We start from the raw sequence: 14,848 nt of genomic DNA, 5'->3' as shown, positions 1-14,848 counted from the left end.
CTAGATTAATTTATTTTTCAAATATCATAATGTATGGCCCTGTATGGTTAGAAACAACTTTTAAATACTGACTAACAAGGTTAAACCAGTTCTGGGACTTGTGTTTGTTAAAGCATAGTTCTTGTTCTGAATCTAGTGTAATAAAGGCAATATATGCAAGTCATTCCCATATAGATATCACCTTCTCACGAAAAAGCAAGTTTGTTATGTGTGCCTGTAATTTTAACATGTGAATTAAGGTTACACTTACCCAAAGGATCAGCTTGTCCATTCTTGTCAGGCACTGTGAATACTCCCACGACTTTATGGCCCTCTTTTCTCAGCTTGTTATAAACTTCTTGTCCAAAAATACTTTGACCTATAAGGGCTAGCTTTAGCTTATGTTGATAAACCTGGTAAAAAGAATTAAAACAAGCCATGTTCTAGGATGCAAAGAAAATACATTGTTGCTTACATTTCTCTCTTGCTCCTTCTTGATCAATGTCCATTTCGATTTAAAATGGAATAGTCTTTTTACCCCAATCACCTTTGAAGGCATAATAATCAATTTTTTGAGATTAATGACAGGCAACGTACAACTCAGAGAGAACACACTTAACATAAAAGTATCATCTGATACTGTCACTGATGTTCATACTACTTTCCCAGTATTTTCGTTAGACAGACCCACTGCTTGTTACAAAAGGCATAACTGGATGTATGATCTTATTCATAGTCAGAACTAATATAAGAAATGAAAATACGTTTTTTGAAACAGATACATAAAACACTTTTTCTAGGCATAACTTAGGTGCCTGGAACATGCCTTCTAAATCCCTATAATTAAATGGTGGCATATTATTTTTGGTTAATATGTGTAGGCTAAAGAAGACAAGCTTGCATTGTTCCTGTCAAGTTAAAGGTAATGATCATCCATTTGATCCTCCTACAAGGAAATACTGCCAGGTTCCTTTGTTTGACTTCCACTGCCTTCTGCATTTGCATCACAGTACACTGGACACATGCTTTTAAGCTTCTTCAGATTGAGTAGGTGCCAATAACTCTCCCAACTTTTTATTTTTAGGACAGTTAGAATCACAACACTACTGTGATATCAGGATATAAAGTCCTGCTATGTTATCCAAGTGCTTGCACCCTGAGAAAATGCCTAATTCCTTCAGAGTCCCTTTGGATTTAGGGAACTGTTGTGCTTCTCTCCCACCGTACCTCCAGTCCCTCGCCTCTAACACCTCCTTTATCCCAGAACCAGTATTCCTGTAGCCGGAAGAACTGGATTAGGGTACGGAGGTAGGGAGGCATCAACCTGACAAAATGCAGCTGCTTCTTAACTAGATCTATTCACTAATCTAGTTCATTGCACTGCCACAAGTCCTAATGCAAGTCCAGCACGGGAGCAGGAATGAGCATACAGGCACTGGCAGAAGGGTGGAACTGTCCCTATAAGCAATGCCTTTGCATTTTTCATCAGCTTCTGGAAACTGAAAACTGGAAACCTTCAAAAAACAAATGGTCTAGCAGACCTGGTCTGGTCTGGACCTGGAAAGGTCCAGACTGAATAAACAGAAAACTTAACCCGCCCCAAAGCTGAATCTAGTAGAAACTATTCCTAGAATACCATTAAAGATCTCTCCTCTTAGGAGGCCTGAACAAAAGGTAGAAAATAAATCCACATACTCCCCACCTTTATTCCTAACTTCATCTTTCCCAGCTGGACTTTGTCTTCCATTTTTTTTGAATGATCCATCAGGTGCCATAAGCTCAGAATGATAAAGAGGAATCAAAGCACTGTTTGAATATCTTAACCACTGGCATTTGTTCTGTATGTTGGCACTCGTATGTTTTCCTCCTCCCTCCTCTTTTACCTTTCTTACAGTGGCTGGGACATGAGGATATCTTGACTAAGTGGGTTATTGATTGGAAACCAAATGGTCTGGACTGCCCATTAGATCATATGACAAATTCTATGAGAAACAGAAATGTTCTGAAAAACAGGTTACTCAAAACCATAAATCCATTTAATTGCAATTAATTTCACAGCTGAAATATTACAGATGTACGTTGCTGTTTTCAAATTACATTTTAGTGGTGCAGCTAGCCTCAGAAAAGGGAGTCATGAAATGGTAAGTTCCATTAGAAGAATATTGAAGTGTGCTTTTTGTTTTTTATATAAAACAATAGGAAATAGCTCTTTGTCCAGAGACAGTATTTTCCCTCAGAATGAAACTCCGTAGTAAAACTGTCCCTGTATTACAGCATTAGTCAGCACTAGTGCAACTGCAGTAGTAACAAGCAGTAAGATGCAAAGATGGACATAACTCAGGCTCTTGCAAAATCAGATTGTTATAGTTGGCTGGTAAAAAACATCTGTGAGGCTGATGATGGTAATATTCCTAACATGCTGCACTGTTGGCAGTAATGCCTAAAATATGTCCACTATTTCCTTCTTAATAAAGACAAGACTTTGTTCTGAATCACAATGAGCACAACTTATCCTTGCAATCTTTGTCTATCAAGGCCCAATGGATGCAAGCAGATCTCATTACCAATGCTTTGTGACTGATACCTTTGCTTTTACAGCAGAAATGTTGCTGCATTATAAAAAGCAGTCATCAGATTTTCCTAATCTCTCAATTATTTTAACTATAGCAGGCAAGTTGGAGAAAGATGAACCTGCCGGATCTCTGAACATGTTTGGCATGGTATGAAATCCTCTGATTTCTGTACAGTGCTAATTTACAGTGGTAGCCTAACTAGCACATTGAAGAAACGTTCAAGATAGTCCAGATGAGAGTTACTTATTCTACTTTTGTACTTCTGTTAACATCTCTCAATAAGAACTCAAGACTGGAAGGGATCTCCTTAGCTAACAAATCTTGTCTTCTGCCATCACAAGCCATCATGTCATATGATTGCTTTTGTAAATTTATCTGACCTCCATTTTAATGTACTTTTACTCACTGCTGTACTCTGTTGCTTTTCTGATACTTCTGATACAATCTTCTTGTAATTTTCAGTCCAAATTTATCGCCACTTTAAGAGCTACTTTTTCTCCACTTATTCACAAAGTGTTAATAACATATGCATCCTCTATTCCTAAACTTAACTTTTAGTTCATGTTTCCCTGTCAATAAATCTGATTCTCATATTACATGGAACTGCATACCAGTTTCAGTTCCAAATCATAAGTTGCTGTAAATCAACACAGTTTTAGTAAAGCTACACGTGCTTAATTTATGCTCGTTGTGGAAATGAGTCAAGAAATGGTGAGAAGTAAACAGAGAACACAGACTCCAAAGGAACAAAAAAATAAAACTGGCAAAATTGAGAAGATTGCAGACTGGCCTTAGTCTTAGCCCATTTCTTCATTGTAGTGCACAAAAAGATTAGCCTGGCAGCAAATCAGCTCTGCTGTCTCACACTTACAGAAAGTTCCTCAGGAGACTGATTTCAACTGCAAGATGGATCTGGTAATTGTGCTATGACTGGTGATTCTTGAGTTACTTCTCCAATGAATGGTACATGTGTATTGCGTGATTTCTATTAACATCTGGCTTAGACATGTCAATTTGCTTGTAGCGTGTTAATGCATACACTGTCACCAGGAGAAAGCAGGAGCCAAACCCACAAATCGGCCATGCACAGGATTTCTACTGAGTGAAAAAAAAAAGAAAAGAAATCCCATATGTGGAAGGGCTTGCATGATCAGACCACAAATTCAATCATTCATTTTTGTCTTATTTGAAAAATGACAGTTGAGCAACTGTATGAGATCTTATAGCCACCCCGTGTCTTATTTTGGAAATTCTCCTCCAGCATTTTTATGTAAGATGAGTTAGGCCTGTGAAAGTGCGAAATCCTTTCAGAAGAATTTAATGTGGACATAACACCCAATTGAAATGGAAAGTTCTATAAGATTACACAGAAATGAAAAGAGGTTTGGTGTTTTCTTTCTTACAGTAATGGCACATTTTGGCCAGCATACCATTACTAGTGTTCATCAAGAAGCTGTAGAAAGGCAGGTCACTGAAGAACAGTAAAACAACCTTGTTCTTGAATAATCCGCTAGATGGATACTGGATCATTATCACTAACACATACAATGAATAAACTTTTTATTGTTTCTGTCAGCAATGTTAAGAGGCTATATTAGGTTTCTTTTGCAGTTGCCTGGCTGACTACGGACATACAACATTCATTAACAGATGCATGGGAAGGTTAACGGTCATGTAGTATCAGAGTGGATTTTTTGCTGTACTTTCATAAGATTACCTAGTTCCTAGCTATGACAAACAACGCAGCTCAGGTGGCTTAGAGAGATCTGGCCTTTCTTTTATTACTTTAGTAATCATAGGATAATGTAGTAGTTATGACAGTGCTACCAAAAGATAAGAATTTAGAAGTTGGTGCTCACTCTACTGCAATTCTGTTGTTTTCATTGTCTGAACTTGTAATTTCTTCTCTAACCTTCTATTTTGCTTATATTGTAATACAGATTAGTATTAATTCTGTTTCCCTGACTCAAGTGCTCCCAATTTGGATGAAGAAAATAAGATAAAGGTAAGGAGCATAAAACCTGAGAACTACTTGTACAAGCAGTCTTATCTTGAATGCTCAACTTGTCTGAAAGTCCACTTTTTTTTCACTGCCTCAATATGAAAGCGCAGATTTAAGTTTAACTTCCCTATTTAAAAGTTCTGGCCATATCATCTGCTGATACAGTACTGGAATTTATTTTACAATGGCTCATTAAAAGATATACAGTAGTTTTAATGCTTGCTTCCATTATGGTTCCTTTTTTCCTCCAAAACACCTAACCAAAAATAAAACTAATAAATAGAATTAAGCACTGCAGAGAGAAGCAGCCTGACAAAGGCTGGTAACTATCTTGTCAAGTTCTAGTTCCTAAAAACAGAAGACAAGTTCAAGAGCTACAATTTCTTCTCCTAGAAGAGTCTAATGTTACAAAACCTATCCATAGGAGAATATTTATTTCATAGATAAAAATAATTTTCTGTTACTGCCTCTTTTGTATGTGTGTCTAACATTCAATTGGTTATAAGTTTCCAATCAGATTTCCTGAAGGTTAACATTTAGTAACTGCTACTCTGGTTATGAAGCTTACTATCGAAGAGATTACAATATTTTATTTATTCTATATAATAATTTAGTGATGCTAGTAAATATTTTAATATGTTACATCTTTTTTAAAATGCATGTAGGATTATGCCGCCTTTGAAAACCAGTACTGCAAGTTTATTTCTATTGAGGATCCCCCTACATGTGCTAAATTCCAGTGCCTCCAAATAGAAAGCTCTCGTAGAGCCTCCCCTCCCATCTACACATCTATGGGCAATGCGTTCCCATCAGTCCTTCATACTCATTTTTTGGCACTGCTGACTGCATTTCCAAAAAGCTTCTGTGAAATATCTTTATTCTAACCCCTTCCATGTAGATACCTTAGTAGGACTGCTGTCCTCACGCTAAACCAAGCGGTCAAACATGAAACAAAGAACAGTCTTTAGGAAAGAAAAAAATCTTCTCCCAGCCTTATTCAGCTTGCCAGACCTACACATCTGGACAATTTGGACTGGGCAAGGCTTTCGGGGAGCGGTTACTTGCAGGAGTTCTGCAGTCTATATATTTAACAGGACATAAAGAATAGCTCGGAACAAATGCACACAGCTGTAAGAAACTAAACCATGGGGTGCAGAGGAATTTAGGCCATCAACTTCAACCCCAAGCAAGCCGCCACCCCAGAGCTAGGAACCGGCGGTGAGAAGGTCACAAACTCCACGCTCCTCCTCGGCCAAAGCGTGGGGCTTCTCTCCGGCACCGGGAACGGGCACGGTCCTTCCTAACTGAGAAGGCAACCTTCAGCTTCTCCCAGGGCAAATCCAGCGTGAGGGAGGCAGGGAACAGCCACACTCACATTGTTCTCGACACACGATTACCGGGGACTATCGCAGCATCGCTGGTGCCTGTTCCCTGCAGCCTCCAGGCACATCCCTGCAAGATGCAGCGTCCAGATGATGGCTGCGATCCCGCTCGCAGACCAGCCGGGCAAGATGCTGCTTCTGCACCCGCACCGAGCCCTCTCCCGAGCCCTCCTCACCTTCCCGCGCCTGTACGGGCTTTACTAAAACCCCGGCAGGGACAATGCCCCATCGCTCCTGATGCCGCTTCCCCCTCCTCGCTCGGCCCCTGCCTGCCCTCCGACCGGGGCGGCACGCCGAGGAGCGGCCCCCGCCGCTCGCCCACCGCACGGCGCGGCACGGCGCGGGGGGGGGGGGGGCCACGTCCCCCGCTGCCCGCCCGACACTACTCACCGCGGCCGTCGTGCAGATCGTCCGCAGCAGCCGGGGGGGTGTCCGCAGCATCTTGCGGGGCGCCGCCGGGCCCCCCGGGCGAAGACCCAGCCGGCACGGCGGCCGCGGCGGCCCGCCTCGTCTGATGCAACCCGCGCCGATGCCGCTGGCGCCCCGCCAGCGCAGGCATCCGCGGCCGCGGCGGCGCGCCCCCGCTCGGGCCCACGGGGACCGGCGCGGCGGGCGGAGGGGGGAAGCCCCGCACCTGCCGCCCCCACCCCCGCCCCCGCCCCCGTCCCTGTCCCCTTGGCGGCCGCACGGCGGGACCGGCCCCGGCGCCGGGGGTCGCGGGGGGCGCGCAGCCCCGCCGAGGGGGCGGGGAGCCAGGCAAGCGCCTCTGCCCCCCCCCGGTCAGGGCCTCGGAGGCGGCAGAGCCGGTGCCTCCCGTTCCGCCCCCTCTACCGAGGCTCTCGGCGGGAGGTTCGTGTGAATCTGCCGTGACAGTCGAGAGGTCACGCAGATTATCGACATGAATTTTCAGTTTCCTGCGTGCCGGAAATGCCAGTAATGAGGTTGAAAACCATTAATGACCTTCTGGAAATCCGTATCGCCAACATCACCAGGTATTTTTCAAGCGGCTCATTCTACTTAATAATTAAAAAAAATCTCTTAGCATTCGAGGTCGTCTATTAAGAAAAATGTTTCAACTTCATTATTTTTCTAAAGTCACAACAAAATCTTCTTGGTCGGAGGTATGGAGACCTTGAAGATACAAATTCAAAGTGCTAAAAAAACCCAGAAGGCAAATGAAAATGACCCCAAAAGGGGTATGAATAGCAAACCCAAAAGTACATGGCATGGCAGTAGTATAAGCATCATTGCAAACTGGGTCAGGTTTAAACCCCAGCAACGCTTAAAGAACAAGGGTGGGTAAAAGGCTGAAATACACTCCGTTCCTGTCAAGAAAACAAGGAAGAAAAAAACAAGGAAGGAAAAAACGGAGAAGTTGGTCACCATAGGGCCGAGTTGTGAACCACATCAGAGAGATCAGAAGCAACACTTAAGCCAAATCTATGACCTGCAGAGATCTTGCTACAGTAGAAAATATAGTAGACAAAGTCTTGCCTAGCACTTGCAAACATCCATGTCTCACTGATTTTTTGATGCTTTCCTGCAAACGGAGTGCAATAGTCCTCCCCAGGGATTACTTCCAAGGCCCCCCCCGCCCTTCTTCATGGTACTTCCAAGGCACAGCCATCCCTGGAAGAAGAGCACTGCCGCAGAACTGCTGCTCCCTCCGTGTTCAGGGGGCAGGGGAAGGAGAGGCTCTGCAAGAGGCAAAGCGTGCCAGTCCCACAGTAAGTCAGGTTGGCACAACACAGTTCCCCCACGGAGTAAAGTTCCACAAGGGCTTGCATTATGACTCTCACAACATAATTCGTTTACTGATTTACTCCTCTGTAGCAAAACTATATCCTGCCCTTTATTCAAGGCTCTTGGCAGTCCCATCAGTGTAGGAGGCATCAAGTGGAATCAACAGAAATGATAATAAAAACTTCTTAATTAAAATAAACCACCAGACTTTGCTTTTGCAGTGAAAATTCAACAAAGATCATCACTGGTCAGTGTCTACAATTTCCTCTCTATGGGGTGAAAAACCTAGGGGAATACTTGGCCCACTTCTTTTCATGATGCCTTCACTTGGAGTATGTGGTGTTTTATTAGATAACGGAATAGTCAAGTGAGGGAATTAGTGAGGTTTTTTGCTCTGAGACATTAAAAACTAAACTAGCAGAATTCGTCAAAAAGTCCCATTAACAAGGGGGGACAATACGTTTATACAAGTGGTTCCTTCTCTAGTTTCTGTGGTACTGTGGATTTAAAAAGAATGGTGTACAGTAATTCAGGATTTCTGTTAAGAAAGTTAAAAGATTTTGCTTGTGGCCTATTTTTAAAATAGTATCTATTCTGTTGTTACTGGCTACTTCTATGGGTATGTGGCCTCATATCTTCTCATTATCTCACATAAAATTTACCAAATTTCATTGTTAAAAGTGTTTCTTTAAAATACGCCCTTTTTAAATTGTACAATAAAAACATTAAAACTCATAATTTTCTTCGACTAAAATGCATCATTTAACTGCTACAGGCACTGTTGGTCTGAAATGCCTGTTGTTAATCTTCTTTTTGAATTAGCAGTTTCTTTAAGAAAGATTAATAATTGCACAGTTTGATAGGTCACGTTGTAGCAATACAGGGACTACGCACATGCAAGCACAAGGCAGTCACGCAACTGACCAAAACCACTATGTGCTCAAATAAAAAGTATAGATGCCTAGTCGGAACTATTTCGCTACCTCAGAGAGCAGGAGGAATCAGTGTATGTACAGTCCTCCTATGACCTGATGGAAGTTGCACAAATTCCATACAATAGAGTGCAAACAACTTCTACTATAAAAGCTGGCATCAAAATGGTCCTATACTGCAAAGTTTGGAACTGGATTCAAGCACTGCTGAAGTTCATGAAACCCCAAATCCTGGTTCATGATCCAAAATCCTCTCCAACTAGAACACCACATACTTGGCATTTAACCATTGATACACAGGCTTACGGCAAAATACCTGGTTTTCCTAGGTAAGCAATTTGTAATGACTTCTGGCTCTATTTGTCATACACACGCAACATAGACAATACAAAATGCACGTATAAAGCACCAAGGTTTTAATTAGTTGTCATACCTTCATCTCCAAAACACAATTCCAAAGGTATTGAGACAATAACACATCTCCATTCACTTCACAGACTACTAAAATGTTAGGTGAAAAAAGGGAAGGGGAAAATCACAAGAGAAGGTGTCTGTTGTCAGTAGAGTCATGGTATAAAGAAGAGCTGGGGTGTAAGAGGTGAGCTTTACTTTAGATTTCATAGTAATGAGAGGGGCAGGGAGACAAACAGGGGTAAGGGTGTGCTAAATCACATGCAAGGATGGTATCTGCATACCATCTGCTTCTTCCTTACAATCAGAGTGATGAACTCATATGCACAGGTTTTAACAACCACTTAACAAACTGGCTAGTTAGAATTTCAAGGATTAGTGTAAACATTTACAGTCAATTCAAATCCTACATTTTTTGTCATCCGGAAAATGATTAGGTGACCTGTCTGTCTGAGAATGGGCAGTAGGTCTTGAGTGACATAATAAACTCCAACATCAGTGTCAAATATTATTATAATGGTTACAATGCGCTCATCTGGGCTTTATGTTGCTTGGAAAAAGTGACATACAGTATTCACCACTGATTTCTGTATCCCAGTATCCTTGCAAATTATCAAAGTTTCTTGTTAATCTGGGGAGAAATCCTAGCTCCAGTGGTATCAGTGTAAATTTATGCAATTGGTTTGCAGCACTTTTTATACATTAAGTTTTCCTCCTTGATTTTTTCCTTCCAGTTCTGGTCCTTGTTTCTTAAAGCCAAAGTTTAGCTTTGAAAAAAACTGCAATTATCCATAGTAAGCTTTTCAGCATGGGCTTCCCCCTTTCTGCTCCCTAATTTTCCAGAGATGTATGTCAGCAAGTCGCAAAACCAGATAGGGGGATATGTATACAAAAACTATTCAGGAGCTAAACATTCTTGTTCAACAGCACGCTCACAAAGCAAAATGTGTTTGTATGTGCAGAAATGTACGGGACAAATGTAAGACCTAACCCAGCTGAACATTATAAATACTCGTTTGCTTTCTGTGAAGCAGAAGTTACTCAGTGTCTTTGAAGATATCATCAAGACTTGGCAAGATCATTAGGGAAGGCTCTGTTCCACAGGATGCTGAGTACGTGCACGTACTGAAGTGCCTGGGAAACTGGTTGGAATCTTCCAGGATTTGCTTTCATTTGAAAATAATGCCCTGGGATTCAGTAATCAACTAAATTAGCTCTGCATAGGCTTTTTGTCATTGGAAATCAGCCTTGATGGGGCTTTTCACGATGAATAAATATTTGGTCCTAGTTCAGACTCAAATTCCTCAGGAGTACTTTAGAGTTCACCCAGTTTTAAAAATTGAGTAATTTAAAAAAAATAAAGTAAGGCTTTGTACTGGTTATTCCCTAACTATGTTAATTGCACAACAAGTTTAAACTCAAATTTTATACAACAGAAATTTTCATGTTTTTCTACTTGCTGAAGCAAGATTTCAGGCCAGACACCCACATGACAGTAAGGCTTTCACAACCTACTGATACGGATTTTCTGCCATCTAGACAACCATTTAAAACCTTATGCTGGACATTTTATTTTTTCCAGAGTAACCAAAAGGAGGCATACATTTGATGAGAAAAGGGGGAATTATTTTATCAATTTAACCAGTAGAAAGAATTCTCATGTGCAAATGCCTTACTCATATGCATAAATGGAAGTCTCTCAAATTCCATACAGTAGAATAGAAACTACTTCTGCAAAAGTTGGCGTCAACTTTGTGGAAGAGAGTTGCAAAGAGCAAATCTCAGATAGTAAATCTTTTCTGGGAATCCTGCCACAAAAACTTTGAGCAAGAACTTTATTTTATTTAAAATATTCAGAGAGATGAGCATTAAATGTTCCACAGACAAGGAATGTATAGCATAGCTGGTTTCCTGCAGATCCAGCAAGCCAAATTCTTTCTCCTATAAGTAACTACAATTCTATCAATCTTGGAGGAGCTTTGCCTGTATACACGAGAAGCAATTTTTGCTCTGGATGTTTTTCACCACTTTGTTTTTTATAAAATGGTTCCTGTTTGAATGCTATGTTAAAGTTTTCAATAAGCTTTCAAACATCACAAAAATATACTGTTTAAAAATACCACGTAACTGTATTGTCCAATGTTGAATCATATTTCCAGCTGGGATAATTTCAAAGGAAAAAACATTTTTAATACCTCATAGAATCAAGCCCCTGTTGATTTATGAATCCATAGATACCTAGCCACTTCATAAATAAAACGGTCACAGTACTATATTAATTCCACTATATTTTGGACTTAATTCTCTCACCTACCCTTTCTAGTACTCAAGTGTAACAAGTAATTTCAGCTGGAACATATTTACATTCACATTTCACTCAGTTCATGTGAAAGTCCAATATGAAATTTTACTTTCATGATCATTTTGGTCTGGTCAAAAGAAATTATTGTTTTCTCAACTATGTCTGTGTTCAGTAATATTCAGCTTACCAAAGATCACCGTATTAAACAAAGGTTAAAGACTTTTCTGACTACTATTACATATCTTAGCAACTTCCTATAAGCTTGTACCAAACAAAAGTTTCCTGGTACAAATGGAAGCCATGAGTACCACCCAACTTTCAGAAATTATGCTTATAAAATGTCAACAATTTCACATGAGCAAACAGCATAAGGCCATTCACTGATAAGACAGCACAGAAAACTTATAAACCAAAGTTGAGCTAGACTTGCTGTCGCTAAAACAGTCAGCGTCAAGATAAAGTCTAAATCAGTTTTTCAGAGGAAATAGAAATTCTAGCAGCATCTAGAATTGACCTAAATAACTTCAGTGCAGGCAAAAAACACTGCCACCTAGTGAGCCAAAGGAAAACCCAGTAATTAGCCCTTCAAATAACTGCATCATGAACGGCAGCATAAAATTTAACTGGTGTACTTACTCGAGTCTAATTGTGATTTTTTCAGTTACAGAGCCTCCTGCTCCTTTTTAAAAAATGCATTATTCAAATACATTTTCTTTTAAAATAATTTTCTTTTTCCATATTCAAAATAAGGGTTACATCAGCTAATGCTGTGGGGATCACAGTGCACTCTTTGGTCTAGCCACTGTACAGTCCAACCAGTTGGGTTACCTTGCATGAAGTTTTCATGATCTCACAACCTTGCAATAACCAACCCTACAGTATTTCACTCTTTACAAATTTAGTTCAGACGTGGGGAAGGGAGGGCCCTACCAAGTGCCAGTTCTACAAGTTTCTCTCTTGTAGCATCCTGAAGAATTCAAGGACACGTTTTTCTGAGAGAGGTAACAAAAAGCCTGGTGATGACTTTTTAAGCAGTCTGACAGCCTCTGTTTATGTGCAGTCTTCCATAACTGAAAGAAACAGTATTTGTTTCAAAGAAAGCATATATGGTTTGTAGAGAAAAGTTTTCTATTGTTTTGGTTTGTTTTTCAAATCTGGAAGACATACCTTGGCTTTGAATCATTGAATCATAGAATCATTTAGGTTGGAAAAGACCTTTAAGATCATCCAGTCCAACCATTAACCTAACATTACCAAGTCCACCACTAAACCAATTAAGGGTAGCGTAGCAACCCCATGCCTCCTGGCTTGGTGGCTGGATCATTTATAATGAAAGTAAAAACTAGGAATCATTAAGATTGGAAAGGATCCCTAAGATCATCATTCCAATCATCAACCCAACACCCCCATGCCCACTAAACCATGTCCCAAAGTGCCACATCTACCCATTTTTTGAACTCTTCCAGGGATGGTGAATCCACCACCTCTCTGGGCAGCCTGTTCCAATGCTTGACTACCCTTTCCGTGAAGAAATTTTTCCTAATATCCAATCTAAACCTCCCCTGGCGCAGCTTGAGCCCATTTCTTCTTGTCCTATTGTTATCTACATGGGAGAAGAGACCAACACCCACCTCACTACAACCTCCTTGCAGGTAGTTGTAGAGAGCGATAAGGTCTCCCCTCAGCCTCCTCTTCTCCAGGCTAAACAACCCCAGTTCCCTCAGCCACTCCTCATAAGGCCTGTGCTCCAGACCCTTCACCAGCTTTGTGAAATGTGTAGCAGCCCTACTGAGTTCAATGAAAGCTCAATCTGTATGGCTGTAGACAGAATGCAATCCTTAAAGTCTAGCATAAATTGTAGTGTCATTTTGTGTAATACTTATCATGTCCTTAGAGATACTTATCATCTTACTTATCATCTCCTTAGAGACACTTGTGCTCACTGCCACCTGTCAACGTCCTGCACAATTAAACTTCTAGGGTCTTAAAAACCCCAATATGACCATCTTAAGTTTGCACAGAAGCCAATGAGTGGAGGTGACATATTTACATTATGATTATTTGACAACATTTACCAAAGCAGAGCTCTCTCCCTAAAAAAAAAAAAAAAAAAAAAAAGTTATTTGAAACATTGTTTATGTTGTTTCACACAAAACTAAATTTGACCTCTTCTTTCCCAGACCTAGGTTGGTCTCTTAGAATGCACTTTAAATAGGTAAAAACTCATCAACAATAAACCTGCCAACCAGATCTTTCTCCCCTAGAAACTTTTAAAATCAATAGATTCCAAAGGATGGATTCCTTTTAATCAGAAAACAATTTTAGTAGGTGCTATTTTCAGACCTGCTGCATTACAGAGTTAGCTTTTATGGATGATCCTGCACTTACTGATACATCTCTCACCCGAGTTGCTATTTTTGTTGCTCTTTCCCCACTGAAATTGCTGATGCTCCTGGCGACTCTGCTTTTGAAACCATTTCTTTTTCTGCTGATGATACAGATTCTGCCGAGATAATGTAATTGCTGTGGTCATTGTTAATGGCCCTTGAATAGCTCCTTCTCTTACTATCCAAAGTACTTCTATTTTTATTCTCCGATATTACACTCACCAGGGCCCTGAAAAAAAAAACCCAAACCAACAGTGACTGACCGCATGCAGGTAAGTATCTCAAGGCTCTGTGTGACAACAAATGACAGTGAGATGATGAGATGACACCATTGCTGCAGTCACCCCGTGCAGCCGTCTCTGAGCTCCCGACCCTCCCCCAGAGCTGGGATAGTTCCTGGCACCGCTCCCTTCCTCCAGCATCAGGAAGGGGAAGTGCTGGGGGGCTGGGGGTCACAATCTGTCGGCTGTACCCGACGGAGTTTTCCCTCAGCAACGTGACAGAGGTGTGGAATCGGTGCGAGAGGGGCTCGGGCTGGGGCCCTGTACTCCAGGGGAAAAGCAGAAAAGCTCCCAAAGCCCCCGCCCCTCGGAGACAGGCCCTGCCTCACCAAAACCATCAGCTCAAGGCTGCGGGGGGGGCGGAGTAAAGAGGGGAGAGAGAGGACTCCCCTGCCCCACCGCACCTCCGAGGCGCCGCTGCCCGCTCCGCAGGAGCCTCGCTTGCCGCCCCGCTCTCCTCCCGCACCCCGCGGCCGAGGCGCAGTGCCTGCCTTCCCCCCTCCGCTCTCCCTCTGCTTTAATCCCCCCGCCCCGGCCCCGACCTTGGCCGCGGGGCCGGCGCTTGGCGGCACCGACCCCTGCGCCCCGGCCCGCCGGGCCCTGAGGGCGCCAACGGCGGGAACGGCGCGGGGCGGCGGGGCGGGGCGGGGCGGGGCGGGGCGGTGGTGTGCAACGGCTGCCCTCGCGGGGGCGCTGCCGCCCCGCCGCCGCCGCCCGGAGTCCACGCGCCCCCCGCCCCTCCTCCTCCCCTCTTCCGCCTCCATTTCCCAGAGTGCGGCGCGGCAGCGGGGCAGGAAGTCTCGTGCGCCTGAGTCAGGGGAGGAGGGGGAGCCGCTGCCGGGGGCTGGCGGCGGCG

General features: G+C 42.5%; 1 protein-coding gene across 1 annotated transcript in view; it reads right to left on the bottom strand.

Moving 5' to 3' along the window:
* The window catches only part of ALDH1L2 (aldehyde dehydrogenase 1 family member L2), a 35,448-nt gene extending 28,953 nt beyond the window's left edge, over positions 1–6,495 (bottom strand). Inside the window, 3 exon segments of the mRNA XM_075706069.1 lie at positions 251–392; positions 6,327–6,425; positions 6,427–6,495. Coding sequence (XP_075562184.1) covers positions 251–392; positions 6,327–6,425; positions 6,427–6,495 — 310 coding nt within the window.
* Positions 6,496–14,848: the final 8,353 nt, after the last annotated feature.

Source organism: Pelecanus crispus, chromosome 1 (genome assembly GCF_030463565.1).
Source record: "Pelecanus crispus isolate bPelCri1 chromosome 1, bPelCri1.pri, whole genome shotgun sequence".
NCBI lineage: Eukaryota > Metazoa > Chordata > Aves > Pelecaniformes > Pelecanidae > Pelecanus > Pelecanus crispus.
The sequence above is the reverse complement of the archived record's forward strand: the minus strand, read 5'-3'. Positions and strand labels throughout refer to the sequence as shown.